We start from the raw sequence: 16,417 nt of genomic DNA on the forward strand, positions 1-16,417 counted from the left end.
TGTGCGTGTGTGTATATGTGTGTATGTGTGTGTGTTTATGTGTGTGTGTGTGTGTGTGTGTGTGTGTGCGCGTGCGTGCGTGCATACGTGCGTGCGTGTGTGCGTGCGTGTACTATGAGTGTGTGAGTGAGACCAGCATTACTCGACAAGTTATGGATGGATACTAATGATGTTTTGTAGGCGGGTAGGGGTCGGGCAAACGAAAGCCAAGTTCGATAATGTAATTGGAAAACCTAGCGGCGTTCTTAGGTACTGCCATGGCTGAAGAATTTCGGGATGGTTACTGCTATTCACACAATTGATTTACAAAATTACAAGATAATTGCTTAAAGTTTGTAGACATGATACTACGATTTCAGGCGTAACATATCGTTGCAACAAACGTACTTTTATTGACATAAATTCGAATTGGTTCAACTCAACCACAGCTGCTAGGTATACGACATCATCATTGCTATAGTACAGAGTGTTTTCACGCGACGTTATAGGGACACCAACATGGAGGTGGACACAGCTATTTGTATTTCAGTTGACCATAGCTCTTTCATCAAGAGATCCTCTGACCCTCTCAAATAAACTCTACTTTTAAGTGTGCATAGCTCACAGCAAGATGAAAAGAATACGAAACAAAGGCTTGCCGATAAAACACAAACGCAGTGTGCAACATGCTAATCAAGGACACCAACATGGCGGTCCGCACGTGCCCGCTTCTGTGATATTGAAAGTGCCTGAAAACGCCCTATATCGGTCCATATAGTGTTGAACAACGTCCACTCTTCCCGTTTGTAAAACACACTGGTGACCAGTTTTCTGTCAAAGTTCAATGTGCGATGGTCCAAACCTTACAGTATGGTATGGGTTGACATCTTGAAAAGGTGATAGTCACCTGTTATGTCAATCCTTCCACAAATGTGGTAAAACTGAATAAAGATGAAAATAAAATGAAATCAGATCACAGACGTTGTTTGCTGGGCAGTGGATCTACAGTTTCCACCCTGACACCCATATCTGCTGAGAAGACGAAGTAACCGATACCAGCACCCAGGAAGACTGCACCGGCCAGCCAGCCGTTGTACGTCATGACCACCAGCATCAGACAGTAGGCCAGAACCACCTCCAATACATGCAGCAAGGACTGGGCGATGTGGAATATCAACCTGTAGGATGTAGAGTTAAAGTTAAGTTGAAGTTAAAGTCCTAGCAGCCTGAGCTCCTGGTTATCCCTCCCCCTACTTTGCCCCTAGCGGGGTTATTTGGGGGTAATCGAAGTTGTAGTTGAAATCCTGGGTTGGTGATATCGGAAGGGACGTAAAATGGGGGTCCTGTGTTCGAGGAGGTGCCTCGAGCATATTAAAGGGAAGGGCTAGTACCCCCCCCCCCTGTAAAAAAATATACCCTGCTACAGAAACAGCAAGGAAACTTGCTGCCCTATGTGCCACTACTCTGAACGAAAGATCGTATATGTGCTTGGTGCCACTTACGTCTGTTGAAAGACTAGACAAGAACGGGTGAAATTTTCAAGTCTGTTAAGCTTAAGACTGTGTATGTCTTCTGTGTTTGAAGTACATTACAAGTGTTTAATTAATAGTATCGTTAGATGACATTCCCAACAAAAATATTTGAACGTGCATTGCATGATGAAGATACAACTAACCGATTTCTATTTTGAAACTAATGTAAACGTTAGAGATCGGTCAAAGAGAATGTACAAAACAAAACATTATATTTGCAAAGTTGGCCCATGACAAAAACAAAAGTTTAGAAAAAACATACACGTGTACAGTCCTGGTAAATCTATGGCGTTCATTTTTTTCTGAGAAGAATTCAATTGTCTATAACAAATGGCATGAATAAAGGAGACTAATTATTAAACAAAAGTACACAAACAACAACGGTCCGGGCAAACACCTGAAAAAAAGCTTTCCAAACGTGAAAACAGGTCCGTGTGACTGTGATATATTTTCACCAATTTTGTGATGTGTAGATGACTTGTTTCCTGTTGTTGTTGTTTTGCGATAGAAGTACATACCTCTTAACTGCTAGTTAGAACTTACCCCTGTTTAGACGAGTTTTGGCCGCCATTTCGTACATCCACGAGGCCTTCTTGTCTTCTCTTCCCGAGCCACCACACGAAACGTTTCAGTCCTTCCACCAGAGCTCCGATACACACGATTCCCACCACACTGAAGAACATACCCACCGCATCCTGCACTGACCAGCCCTCAAACAATATGGTAGCACGGCTGGAGAAGTAGAAAGACATCGGCATATCCATGGTGGTGATGGTGGCCACGTTTCAGCAACAGGATCGTTCAAAGATTAGTGGAACAATGCTGAATATTGTCATACAATATTGGCCCATTGGCTTGGTGAAGTTACAGATTTGGTGGTGCCTATTTGACGAGAGAGCGTTTTGGGAGAAGACCAGCTGACGCTGGAACCACAGTTTTATTTGCCCTCTGTATCGAGTCTTCTGCGGTCAGGGCATTGCGAGTGGACTTTGAGCTCCAGCGCGTTCTGAGTTTGTGGTGACGACTACAGGGCCATAAGGGTACGGTGTCACTAGCACCTAATAGCTAATCTCAAAGTGGATCTTCGCTTTCTGGGTGCTCCGTTTTTCTATAAGATTCATCAGTCCTCGAATGGTCTAGCATAGCATAGCACCCATTAACATTAATCCGCCGGGTACATAAATCCGCCACTTTGAAAAACAGTGGGTTTGAGAGATCTGTAGTGCATCATCCCCAGGTATATGCACAGTTATACAGGAGTGCATCATAATGGGGGATATTGGGTTGGAGATCTGTTTGGAGGTATCTATTCAGGGTGGCGGAATTATGTACCCTGGTGCAATTATGTTAGTAGATGTTAACGTCTCTAAAGGATGTCTTTAGTAGCTGTGTTTCGTTTTTAATTCGTACGGCAACGTCATGTACTAAATTGATGTCCAACTGTACCTATCCGGCCCGAATATCATATATCTGAAATGTTGAAGAAATGCAAAGTCGCCCTGTCAATCTTTATTGCGTTGATATCGATCTTCTTGTTTGATAAAATTACTACTTCCATGTATTTGAGGGGGCAATTTATCTTCTGCTGGCCACACAAAAATCAACTATCCATTTTCCATTTTCTAACATAACTAAGAACATACACCGTTATAGAAAGGCGTCCCTTACAAAGAAGGACTGATAAACAAGGAAATAGTGTAAGCAGTAGTCAGAAGAATTTTGAAGTGTATGCCGTCAAGGTCAGCGCTTCCTGAAGCAGCTGACGGTTCAAAAGTGCCATCTAGTAACAAATAGTAGTACTTCAGTTGTACTTTAGTGCTTCAAGCCTTATAATTTCAGCCGGCAAAAATGAGATGGCATTGTTTAATACAGGTTTGACGCATATGGCCATAGTTGGTGAGGCTAGTGTTGTCTTCGTCAGACAGCATTAATTAGAGATACCAGCGACCTGTATTTATATTTGTTGTTTTTCTATTAGTTGCACATCCCCGATAAACCGTCTCATGGCGGGACACACTAGGTTTGTACTGAAGAGTACAAGCTGCATATCCGGACTTATCTATTTGATCCGCTCACACCGGGAATAGACCGGACTCTTTTCGATATTAAAGTGTGGTGGGCGGGGCACGTGGCTCTCTAAAACACGGGACCTCCATTCAACGTCCTGTCTGAGGGACGTCCCTAATAACCGAAGTTAGGTACTCATTTGCACCTGAGTGAGGTGAGTAAATTGCCTTTCCCAAGGGCACAACGCCAACGGGACAAGTCAGGGGAACCTGGATTCGAACCCAGGACCTCTGGGTTCTGGGCCAAACAACCTGACACTTCGCCACCGTGACGCCACGTGACGACCTGACCTCATCATTACATTGTATACTATTTTAGCCTGTGTTTAAAATACACATTTTGATTCGGCCCCCTGTCCCGAGAGGCGAGAGCTTTTGTTCGTTCACTTCGGAGACTGTAGCTAACGTTAGTACCAATAGGAGCCCAGGATTCTCTCGCACTATGAAGGATAGTCATCACAGCCTCCAACACCATGGTCAAATTTAGATAGTTCTCAGTGCAGTCTAACAATATATTAGTGCATATTAGCATATCATGACTGTAACTTGTTATGCATAAATCGACAGGTTTAGGATGTTCCTAATTCTCCTGATTTATAGTTTCATCATGCTTCTAGGAGCCTGACAAGCGGAAGTGCTATCAAAAACATGATTTAGTTAGACTTTAAAGGCAGGTTTGTGGGTTTTCCGCAAGAATGCACGGTGACGCCACTGGGTCGTAACATTAATACGTCGAATTTTTTGACCGATTAGATAGAATGTTGACCTAGACTTAAGAGCTAACAACTGTGAATCAAACGCCCGAATCGTGATCACTGCCCAGGACTCAGGGGAAGGGAAGGGGTTAAAAAAACGATTTTCTGGGCAACTGTTATTAATTCAATTGGCGTGAAAAACAAGTAGAATAGCAAAGAGCCGGACAAATGTCAAAGTAGCAGAACACGGGGCTTACCTTTGACCTTTAAGTAGTTCGGATATGAAGTATTGCAAAATTATCCTTGTTAAAATCGCACAGATCTATTACATACACGACAGTGAGGTGGATATTGTACTTTGGGATATGGGCATAGTGCGATTCTGAGACGACTTGAATAAAAAATTGGGAAGTTTGACCAATCGGCGTATGTATACTATTTGCGCCTGAAGGTTGCATGTAACTGCCCGAAGCGGTGAGTCGGCTACAGTGCGGGTATGCCATCTTTAAAGGGTAAGATTATTAACCTTTGACTCATCTACGGTCTGTGAATAAAGTCACTATACACGTGGCCAAACTGTATTTTATTTACAGCTCACTAAAGTTGCATCGTTTTATAGGAAACCTCACAGATTAGTCATAGATGACACCTACATGATGTTGTTGGTTGTTATGACAGAAGAAAACCTCTGTCTTTCTTTGTTTCTTTTGTTTTCGTGGGAGCCATGCCAAAATCATCATGATTTATTGCCAGTGAAACAGTAATACAACGACTGCCTTTCAGTTTTTACCTCAGCGGGGAAGGAGATTAATCACCGACGGGGGCACTGTTTTTGTTGTGTTTGTGTGTTCGCACCTATAACTCAAATCCTTTCGAGGGATCTGTATGAATTTTGGTATCTGTGTAGTTATTAAGGTCCCGAAAAAACACAGCGAATGTCGGCCCCAACGCAGTATTTTCAGGTTCTGCATCATTGCAGAAAGCCACCCCCGTCCTGAGTGTAGTGTGGTACAGTCAGCCGTCCCCGACGAATGAACCCTTATCATTATGGTACGGAGATTGCGTGTACTGACGGTAAATGAGAAGGGGGGTCACTAACATCTGGGATGGTTAGCGCTATGACATTAAAGGAGTCCTAAAGTCCGTAGGGGGGAGTCATTTTCCAATAGATAATAATTTTAGGAAGTAAAAATGAATACTTTTTACAGCACACGATAAAGTACCGACCAGTCCCGTGCGCATTAATTAAAAAGCATTCTGTATTCTACTAAATTCTCCAGGTGACCCTCTATTTTCTAACCAATTAGATTGAATAACCTCAGCCTATGGCTGAATACAATGTGCCTGACAAGGCCTGACAAAAGTCAAGATACAAAAAGAGATTCAGGGGTGATAAGAAAAATTTTCCTTGTTATGTGTTCTTTTATATCTTATTAACAACTGGCCTTATTATTGTGCTTATCCCCCCTACCTCATTTATGCCAAAAATATTCACGACGAAGGGCGTGTATTTACGTATAGGGAATACATGGGTAGGATCTGCATGGGTTTAGTGAGTATCATATTGTTTTCAAAAACACACCTTATGTAATTCACCACAAGTGGAATTCTGTAAAAAATCGGCTGATTATGTATTAATTGATACATAATCTAGCGGAAAATCCCCCCCCCCCGTCTGGAGTTTAGGACTCCCAGGAAGTCACAAATACTCTTGATATTTTCACGGAGGTATGACATCTATTCTCCAAGCAGAGGCTTCGATCGAGAGGGGTAGTTTTGTCCGGGATTTTAACGTTCCTCTCGTTAAAATCCCGGACAAAACTACCCCTCTCGATCGAAGCCTCTGCTTGGAGAATATGACATCTTCGATTTGTTGTTTCACACAGTACCAACTCACCGACAACAACTGAGGCCAGGGGAGGATATTTCAATACATCGGAGGTTGAACGATAAGGTGAGGTATTTCTTTTCATTCAGGAGAAAGACTTTATCTTGATATCTGATGTAAATATTGTCCTTGATCGTTCTTATCATTTTGATCGCGATTGGATTCAGGGTTAGAGCTACCGTACGTTGGGTTTAGGTTTTAGGTTACTAGACGAATGTGTATGGAGAAAAGTTTGGTTTGGCATGGCGTTTTATGAACTGATGCTGTACCCTTTTGATAAAATGAAGTCTCTAAAGGCACGCAGTATCTGTTTGGTAGTAGTTTTGGCTTCGTTACCTTCACCAGAAGGTTATGTTTTCGGTTTTGCTATGGTGTAGTGGCTGTGGAGCGTTTGTGTATTTGTGTGCAAACAGCGCTAGCGCTAGCATACTAGTAACATGAGAAGCTGAGGATGGATTTTCATGATATTTGGAAGGCGGGTAGATGTCGGAGAGACGAAGGTGAAGTTTGATGATGGGCCTCCTAGCGGCTCCCCATGGTACAGCAGTGAAACTTCCAAGCTTGAGATTGCGTATTCTAGAAGTGCTTTGGTCGTGATAGTTGAGCGATAGATAGCTCTTGAGGCAGGAAATAAGTTTGGGCCCATAGTGGCTTTAAATTTGTTCGGAACTTCAGTAGACCTTTTTGGTTTTTTGGAAACCTTCGGAGTTGATTACGTATTCTTTTATGAAATCAAACTGACCTTTTTATTTGTGTGTTCTTCATAGAAAGTGGATTATGACGTACTTCAACCCCTACACGGACCTCACTGTGAACAAGTCCCAAGTCTATCCAGGACAGCCCATCAACTTCGAAAACAAAAAGCGAAGGAAAACGCGAAAAAACATCGGTCGGGAAACAATCAGCAACAAATTATATCGTCTAGTCCCCGAGTCGTCACCTCTTCTGGGCAAGCACTTCCGGTCCTGTGCTGTTGCAGGGAATTCTGGGATTCCATCCAAAAATGTGATTGGATGACTTGTGACTTTATTGCTCGGCAATTACATTGCCAGATACAATTATACAAACATTGTAAAATAGCAGTAGTGGCAATCACTTTAAATTATTTTTTTGGCACAGTCTAATATTTACACTAACTCAGCCTATCTTGCAGGGATGTCCCTGTAGCTCAACTGGTAGCAGCCTCACAGTTAAGCTCCTGGTTTTAATTTGTTGCTAACTGGGATTGAATGGTTCAGGATATCTTGGTTGGGGCTGAACCCGTCTTTCGGGAGGGACGTTAAATGGGTGTCCCGTGTTCGAGGAGGTGCCTCGAGCACGATAAAGGGGAAGGGCTAGCGACTCCTCCCTGCAAAATATGCCCTGGTACTGAAACAGCAAGGAAACTTTTCCAGTGTTATACCACACTAATAATACATATCTGCATTTTTAGCACTGGTATCTGTCTACATGTAGTCACCGTGTCTATAGACAATCCTTCTTACGACTTCAGATTAAATTTGATTACACTTTGCAATGATGCATTGAAGTACTATTGACTTGAATCTAGCGATTTCGTAATGGTTCTACTAAACGCTTATCACCCTAAATGTCATCTGATGGTCATAAAGTACAGTAGGGGTGTCCTCACTAGATAGTTATGAACAACACCTCCAGCTACATGTGAAAAGGCTAACGTTAGGTGTGACAGGTCGTTCAGTGTAATATAACAAGCTACTGACGAAAACCTTGACTGCGAAGATTAATGTGTTGTGCCCAAGGGCGTTTATACCGGCTATACAGATACAGATACCACCATGGCGGACAGAAAGGCGTACTTTCGACTGATGGCTTCTGGAATACTTCTTGCGTTTTTCACGACCATTTTGATTAGCAGAAAGGCACGACAGCCTTCACAGCCAATTCCAGTCGACGTCAGCAAATCTCGGAGGAACCTTGCTGTTTCCACAAAGTACAGGTAGGTTTAGCCTGTGTTTAGTACACACTCTGTCAGGGGCCGGTCGGGCGCCCTAGGCCTGTCCCGAGAGCTTCTGGTCGGAGACTGTAGCTGGTGCCAATATCCTGTAGCTCAGGATTATCACTATATATATGGAAACCAGTCATCACGGCCTCCAGCACCATGGTAACAGACAGATCTCAGTCTGACAACATATTAGTGTGTGTTAGCACATACCGTAACTTGTTATGCATAAATCACCAGGTTTAGGTTGTTCCCAATCAGTCTCCTGATTTATAGCTTTAGGCCTCTGGGGGCCGACAAGTGGAAGGGCTACTACAAAAGTAGGTTTATGGCTGGGTTTATGGATTAAAAAAGAATGCACGGGACATAATTGGGTCGTAACATCATGTAAGATTTTTCGACCGATTAGATCACGCTCATCTAGCGTTAAGAACTAACAACTGTGAATCAAACGCCCGAAACGTGATGAATCCAGGAAAAGGGAAGGGGTTAAAAAAAGATTTTCAGGACATCTTGCAATTAATTCACTCGGTGTACAAGACAAATTGAATAGAAAAGGGCCAAAAGAATGGCAAGGTAGCAGAACACAGCACTAACCTTTGACCTTTAGCTAATTATGTTTGCCTTCATGGAGGGGAGCATATTCAGTTTCTGCTACGTTTCTTCATCTTTTTCTTCTTCTTCAGTTCACCAAAGAAATAGGGTCAATGACCTTCACCAACCAGCTGTCGCCATGGTTACTGCTAAGGTATAAGCCATCATGTGGTGTTCGATTACATTACATGTGTATAGCAAGTGCTGGAGGGGCTGGTCACCATACCCATGAAGGTGTTCTAGTAAGAATAAAAAGAGCAGTTATTAAGCGCTAGACCATGTGAAGGTAAACATTATTGTATTTGTTTGCAAATATTATCTTACAATATAAAGTACATGTAGTGCAAAAGCATGACTTTCGTATTGACAGCGATCACGAGGTGGATATTATACCTTGTGGTATAGGCATAGTGCGATTTTGAGACGGCATGAATTGGATTGTGACGTTTGTTTGCCCAATCGGCATATGTATAAGACCAAGAGACCACGTCTTGAGATATAATAGAAATCGACAACAAAACAACAACATAATTGCGCGTGAAGGTTGCATCTGCCTGAGGCGGTGAGTCAGCTATGTAATCCTTAAAGGGTAAGATTATCAACCGTTGACTCATCTACGTCTGTAAATAAAATTATCATACATGTGGCCAAACTGCATTTGCATTTAAGTGGCATCGATTTATATGACACCTCAAAGACTAGTCATAGATGTAACCTACATGATGAATGTCGGTTGTTATAACAGAAGAAAACCTCTGTCTTTCTTTGTTCCTTTTGTTTTCGTGCGGAGCCATGCCAAAGTCATCATGATTTATTGCCAGTTAAATAGTAATACAACCACTGTCTTTCAGCTTTTGCCTCGGGGAAGGAGGTTAATCTCCGACGGGGGTACTGTTTTTTGTTGTGTTTGTGTGATCGTGCCTATAACTTAAATCCTCTTAGGGGTTTGTATGGATTTTGCTATTTGGGTAGTTATTTAAGTCCTGAAGAAGCACAGCGAATGTCGGCCCCAATGCAGTGTTTTCGGGTACTGCTGCAGCACCGCAGAAAGCCACCCCTTCCTGAATGTAGTGTGGTACGGTCCATTGGCAGCTGGTCAGCCGTCCCCGACGAATGGACCCTTATGGAAGGGAGATTGTCTTGAAGGTGGAAAGGGGGGTCACTAACATCTGGGATAGTTAGGGCTATGGCATTAAAGAATTCACAAAGACTCTAAATATTTTAAGTGAGGTATGACATCGTCGATTTCTTGTTTCACACAGCACCATATCACCGAGAACAACTGAGGCCAGGGGAGGATATTTCAATAGATCGGAGGCTGAACGGATAAGGTGAGGTATTTCTTTTCTATCGATCAGTTGAGATTGCGTATTCTGGAAGTGCTTTGGTCATGATCGTTGAGCATTAGATAGCCCCTGAGGCAGGGAATAAGTTTGGGCCTCCTAGCGGCTTTGTTCGGAACTTCAGTGGACCTTTTTTGGAGATGATTACCTTTTCTTTCATAGTTGACCTTTTTTGGAGATGATTACCTTTTCTTTCATGAAATCAAACTGACCTTTTCTATTTGTATCTTCTTCATAGAAAGTGGATTATGACGTACTTCAATCCCTACACAGACCTCACTATAAACAAGTCCCAAGTCTATCCAGGACAACGGATCAACTACGAATACAAACAGCGAAGAAAAAGGCGAAAAAACATCGGGCAGAAAACAATCAGCAAAATATTCTATCGTCTAGTCCCCGAGTCGTCACCTCTTCTGGGCAAGCACTTCCGGTCCTGTGCTGTTGTGGGGAATTCTGGGATTCTCCTAGGTAGCCGTTGTGGTCGTCAGATCGACTCTGCAGACTTCGTGTTCAGAGCTAACCTGGCTGCCATCGAAGGGTTCGAGAATGACGTGGGGACAAAATCTAACTTCACCACCATGAACCCCTCCGTTCTTTCGCACGATTATGCAATCGAAGGAGACTTTAATAACGCCACTATTAGAATTAGAAATATGTTTCTAAAGCGACTGCGTCTCATCCACGACCAGATTCTCCACATCCCAGCCTTTGTATCGGCGGGAGGACCCCGAGCCGTGGAGTTTGTCAACAAGGCGATACTGAAATATAGATTACCAATGAAGATGTCGTATGCACCGAGCAATGTAAATGAAAAATTGACAGAGTAAGTATTTCACATGCGAGAAGTATTTCTTGATTCATAATATTCACACATTATAGCACTTCCCTGTCAATGTCATATGCACATCAAGAGGTATCACTGGAAGGATTAAATACTAGTAGTAATATCTTCGTTATAAATGATGGACAAACTATCTATGATGCAACCGATCGATGGATCAGAAGTGATCTGTAGGCTTCTATTTGGCCTGATATCGATATACCTTGAGCATATGGTAGGGACACTTTCCCCGCCCCCTAACCATACTGGACCGCTTTTTCCGACGTTCGGACTGGACCACTCTTTCTACCGCCCCGAGACACTATATGAGGCCCTGAAAGTGAAAGTGGTATCTACTTGTTCAATAGCCCTCTGTCAACGTCGTTTGTAAATGCCGTTTTATTCGTGCATTATGATTTATCATGCATTATTTCCATGTTTTCTTCCTATGCGCTCTTACATGGCCTGGAGTCCGCTTTCCCAAGCTCCGCTCCTCGCCAAGAAGATGGCGAGGAGCGGAGCTTGGGTAGCGAATTACACTTACGTACACATATACGATACAAGAAGAGAGCTACGCGGTTTGGGGCATGTGATGTCTTTAATATGTGCGTCTGCTCTGTGATAGAGGCTTATTGGTTGTACAAAGACATCAACGGCCAAGGACTGTGGCCTTGGCGGCCGGCAGTTACAAAACAAACTGCAGTGTAGCATTTACGTACGGTATTGGTAAAGTTACACAATTCTGATCGTTCTTTAAAGAAACGAAATTGCAGTAGGGGCGGGACGGTGGTAACATTGAGCGGGAGGCAAGCCCAGCCGTAGGGACGGCGGATGTCGCTATTAATGAAAGCGGCACTAGCGGAGGTCAAGCGTCGCTTCCTCAGCGTAATTCCCTACGATTGGTCAACTGACCAATCCTACTATGACTAAAGCTAAGAAGACTGGACTCCAGGCTATTTTTACATACATTTGTGTTCTAACCATGTGTTCTTCTTACCATGCGTTCTTACCATGCGTTCGTATGCATGTGTTTTTACTATGCGTTCTTACCATGCGTTCTTACTGTGTTCATGCCGTGTGTTCTTACCATGCATTCTTACCATGAGTTCTTACTATGTCCGTATGTTCTTACCATGCGTTCTTACCATGAGTTCTTACTATGTCCGTGTGTTCTTAGGGCCCTGTCACACTTGTGCGTATATTTACAGTGCGCATGAGTTCCGCAGTAACATTCTTTTGGTTTAAGTGAATTTTGCGGGGAGGAAGTTTGTTTTCTACTTTGACCCACCGTTGAGCAGTCTAGTTATCAAACCAGAGAAATTACTTCTTCGGCTGCAAACTTAATTACCTAAACCAAAATCATGTTGATACGCAACTCATGCGGGCTTGTATATACGCACAAGTGTGATAGGGACTTTACCAAGCGTTCTTACGGTGTTCTTACCATGTGTTCTTACCGTGCGTTCTTACCACGTGTTCTTACTATGCGTTCTTACTATGCGTTCTTATATGCCACGCGTTCTTGATATGCGTTCTCACCATGCGTTCTTACTGTGTTCTTACCACTATGTTTTCTTCTTATATGCCACGCGTTCTTGCTATGCTTTCGTACGTACTGCATTCTTACAACGCCTTCTTGATTACCACGCTTTCTTACTATGCTTTCTCACCATACGTTCCAAGTATGAATTCTTAGCATGCATTCTTACTTTGTGTTCTTACCATGTGTTCACATTTTCAACATTCCTAGGATGTGGAATGATTCACCCTTCAAGCCAAACCGGTCATCGACAGGATGCATATTATTTGTAGTGGCCGCCTGTCTATGCGACCAGACCCACCTTTACGGATTCTACCCATTTGATAAGGACCAAAATGGACGAGAAAAAAAATATCATTACTATGGAGATTTCAAAGAAAAGTACCTCGATCCAAAGCACGTAATGAAAGAAGAGTATCGGGCGTATCAGACCTTCCACAAGCGGAAGGCACTGGTACTGCACACAGAGCCTTGTAATGACAACGAACTCTAATGAAGAATAATCACTCCATCCATCCATCCAACCAACCAACCAACCCATCCATCCATCCATCCATCCATCCATCTATCCATCCACAAAGATGTGATTGGATGACTTGTGAATTTATTGCTCGACAATTGCATTGCCAGATACAATTATACAAACACTGTAGAATAGCAGTAGTGGCAATCACTTTAAATTGTTTGTTGCACAATCTAATATTTACACTAACTCAGCCTATCTTGCAGGGATGTCCCTGTAGCTCAACTGGTAGCAGCCCCACTGTGTGAGTTAAGCTCCTGGTTTTAATTTGTTGCTAACAAGGAGACCCCAGCATGGTTCAGGTCAACTCGATTGGGGCTGAACCTGTCTTTCGGGCGGGACGTTAAATGGGTGTCCCGTGTTCAAGGAGGTGCCTCGAGCACATTAAAGGGGAAGGGCTAGCAACCCCTCTCTGTGAAAAATATATCCTGCCAAGGAAACCTGCTGCCCTATGTGCCACTAGCCACTTGCATAGATCATTTACATGCTGTAAATGTACATAAAATCAGTTTAGCTGTGTTAGAGATGATTTAGAATATAGATGATTACTTAGCATGCATGAATAGCATGTAATTTTTCCACTGTCTTTCCATAATACAAATCTGCATTTTTAGCGATTGGTTATAATCTATCTGTACATGTATGCCCCGTGTCTATAGTCAATCATTCTAATGGCTTATAATATCAATCAGATTACACTAAATATGCTTTGATACACTATTGACTTAAAGTTTGTAATGTCTTACTGAAAGGAACTATTTGTCTTATCTATAATAGTCACATGGCTTAACCAGTTGGTATAGAGAGTTTGTCGTGCATTTGGGAGGCCATGGGATCAAACCCCAACAGAGTTATGCATACATACTGCTTTCTCTGCTTAGCACTCATGACTAATAGTATGGTACTTAAACACACCCAAAAAATGTCAAAGCACACATTACGTACATTCCTATCAAAAGGTAAAATACTGTCCATCTAATAACCTACTAGTCTGTTGATATTTGAAAAGTAAGACATTACAAAAATGACAACATTGCAAAGGCTTCTGGCCATTAAAACCCTTCTTTGGGAGAATTATGTGCAAGCAGTGCACTGTCACATCATTGACAAAATTCCATGTTGTTCAGATACATTTTTGTTTCCTGATCTATTACTAATTATACACAAAAAAAATGATAATTCTAATATAACTCTGACTGAATGGTACATTATCATTTATAATTTCTAAAGAGAAGTTTCAATGGAAAATCAGCATATTTTGTAGGTGTCTTGTTTTTCTGACACACAAAAAACTACTAGTATCCAGGGCTGCAGTTAGTTCATGTAGATGTTTCAATTCCCTATTACAAAATCTGCTTGAAAGATTATTTTCTTAGTAACTTCTATCATTACACAAATGAGCTGGGATACTTCCCACTCTTGAGTTCAGTATCACTTCCCTAAAATACCCCCACACCCCCCAAAAAAACAATTAGATTTTACCAAACAACCAATCAAATTACAGTCTTTGTGCTGTAGGTTGTTGTTTTGCGCTGTCTACTCGGATGTTCATGTTTGCTGCGAAGATGAAGTAACCGATACCGGCACCCAGGAAGACTGCGATGGCCAGCCAGCCGTTGTACGTCATGACCACCAGCATCAGACAGTAGCCCCCCGCTACTTCCAACACATGGAGTAGGGACTGCGCAATGTGGAACTTTAACCTGAAGTCACAAGAAATCAGCCTATTAGTATAGTAGCTAGCAGGGCGTCAGGGTCTCTTTTGGATGCCCTACACTAAGAAAGCAAGTAGATTAGACGCCATTCTTTTGCAGAGGACTCACAGAGGACACCCTGTATCCCTGGTAATAAGTAGTACATACACATGCACATGTGTTCCCCCCACACACTCACTGCAAAATGGACCGTTCCACATACAGGCAGTTGAACAGCATGTAAATTGATTGACATGCAATACTACCAGGTAATTGTTAATCCATAGAGCACATTGGCCGGGAAGCTCTGGTTTCCATTGCCCCCCCCCCCTCATTTTTGGATGCCCTGTCTATAAATCCGAGCTAAAAGCCTGAAAGAAATGAATGTAGATTTTTTTTAAACTAATGTAAATCCTGAAATAGTTACAGTGTTTGTATTGCATACCTGGTAAATCACCAATACGTAGCGTAACACATAGGGTTTGTACTGAACAGTACGAGCTGCATATCCAGGCAGATTTATTTGATTCACTCATACCGGGATGGACCCCTACTCTTTGCGATAAATGTGGTGGGTCCAAGGGACCGAATCCTTCACACGTCCTGTTGTTGTGCCCTTGGGAAAGGCACTTAACACCAATTATTTCATCCCTTAACTCAGGTGTAAATGAGTACCTAGCTTAGGTTAGGGACGTCCCTCAGATAGGACCTTAAATGGAGGTTCCGTGTTTGAGGAGAACCACACCTCAAGCATGTTTAAGAACCCAACACACACGAAAAGGGTAGGGGTCCATCCTGGTATGAGTGAATCAAATAAATCTTATATCTATTTATTCATTTATATCTAGTTTCTTTATACAGGGTAGGCGCCCTCAGTGCTAAACACACTGCTTTTCAGGCGTGCCCTGTACAGAACAACATATTAGTAAACAGACTGAATAACACAACAAGGAGATAACATAAACTAATGAACAAAAAGTAACCCAAATAATAATATATTATGCAACTTGTGCTGTTCAGTGCAAACCTGATCTCTTGTGCCGTGAGGCGGTTTACCGGGTATGTAATACAAACAAACAAACAAACAAAGAAACAAACAAACCTCCTCCTCTCGATGTGTTCTATACTGGGTGGGAACTGGAGGGACCTCAGCAGAGGAGACGTCCCCTGGCCCTGCGCATCAGGGGTTTCCTGGATGCTGTTTCTCACGTCTAGCGGATCCTTCTGCCTCCTCTTACCCAGCCACCAGACAAACCGCTTCAGCCCCTCCAGTAACACAGCCATAGCTACAATCGCGATGACGCTGAAACCCAACCCGAGAGCATCCTGTACCGTCCAGCCACTAAACAAAATGGTGACATTGGTGGAGAAGTAAAAAGACATGGGCATATCCATATTTCTAACTCCTCGAATCTTTCTTCGTCCAAGAATATCTTTCAGAGTAGATAATTAAAGACGTCGGTTCCTTCAAAGCGAGCGGAAGACATTTAAGGCCGCAGAGGAGGTATCAGGAGAAAGTTTAGAAGTTTTGAGCGTAGGTTTCCAAAGCTGCGTAAATGTCTCGGACTGTCTCCTCTAACTTCCGCATAGCTTTCACCTATAACCTTTGACCGGCCGATGATTTCACTCAATCTATGGGGAACTCTGTATAAACTAAATACATAAAAAAAGACATTCAAATGAATTAAAAGTGGTCAAAGCATTCAATAATCTATTGTAATTTTGTGCCGAAAAAATGCTTTCGTTGATTAAAGAATAACTTACTTTTGATACAGTGGAA

The 16,417-nt window shown here is 42.6% G+C and overlaps 3 protein-coding genes across 3 annotated transcripts; 1 reads left to right on the top strand and 2 right to left on the bottom strand.

Annotated features, from left to right (window-relative positions):
* Nucleotides 1-353: 353 nt before the first annotated feature.
* LOC136426755 (protein SLC31A2-like) lies at nt 354-2,482 on the bottom strand. The gene is made up of 2 exons (XM_066415490.1): nt 2,055-2,482; nt 354-1,157 (listed from the first exon to the last, which is right to left on the bottom strand). Exons 1-2 carry the CDS (start codon nt 2,273-2,275, stop codon nt 953-955), a joined length of 426 nt encoding a protein of 141 aa, XP_066271587.1. The 5' UTR covers nt 2,276-2,482; the 3' UTR covers nt 354-952.
* Nucleotides 2,483-7,945: 5,463 nt separating this feature from the next.
* LOC136428569 (CMP-N-acetylneuraminate-poly-alpha-2,8-sialyltransferase-like) lies at nt 7,946-12,945 on the top strand. The gene is made up of 4 exons (XM_066418182.1): nt 7,946-8,117; nt 9,977-10,045; nt 10,296-10,883; nt 12,631-12,945. The coding sequence occupies exons 1-4, from the start codon at nt 7,957-7,959 to the stop codon at nt 12,911-12,913; spliced, it is 1,101 nt and encodes a 366-aa protein (XP_066274279.1). The 5' UTR covers nt 7,946-7,956; the 3' UTR covers nt 12,914-12,945.
* A 62-nt stretch (nt 12,946-13,007) lies between these two features.
* On the bottom strand, nt 13,008-16,251 carry LOC136428572 (protein SLC31A2-like). Its single transcript, XM_066418186.1, has 2 exons — nt 15,740-16,251; nt 13,008-14,646 (listed from the first exon to the last, which is right to left on the bottom strand). Exons 1-2 carry the CDS (start codon nt 16,030-16,032, stop codon nt 14,442-14,444), a joined length of 498 nt encoding a protein of 165 aa, XP_066274283.1. The 5' UTR covers nt 16,033-16,251; the 3' UTR covers nt 13,008-14,441.
* Between the last annotated feature and the right edge of the window lie 166 nt (nt 16,252-16,417).

Source organism: Branchiostoma lanceolatum, chromosome 2 (assembly GCF_035083965.1).
Source record: "Branchiostoma lanceolatum isolate klBraLanc5 chromosome 2, klBraLanc5.hap2, whole genome shotgun sequence".
Classification (NCBI taxonomy): Eukaryota; Metazoa; Chordata; class Leptocardii; order Amphioxiformes; family Branchiostomatidae; genus Branchiostoma; species Branchiostoma lanceolatum.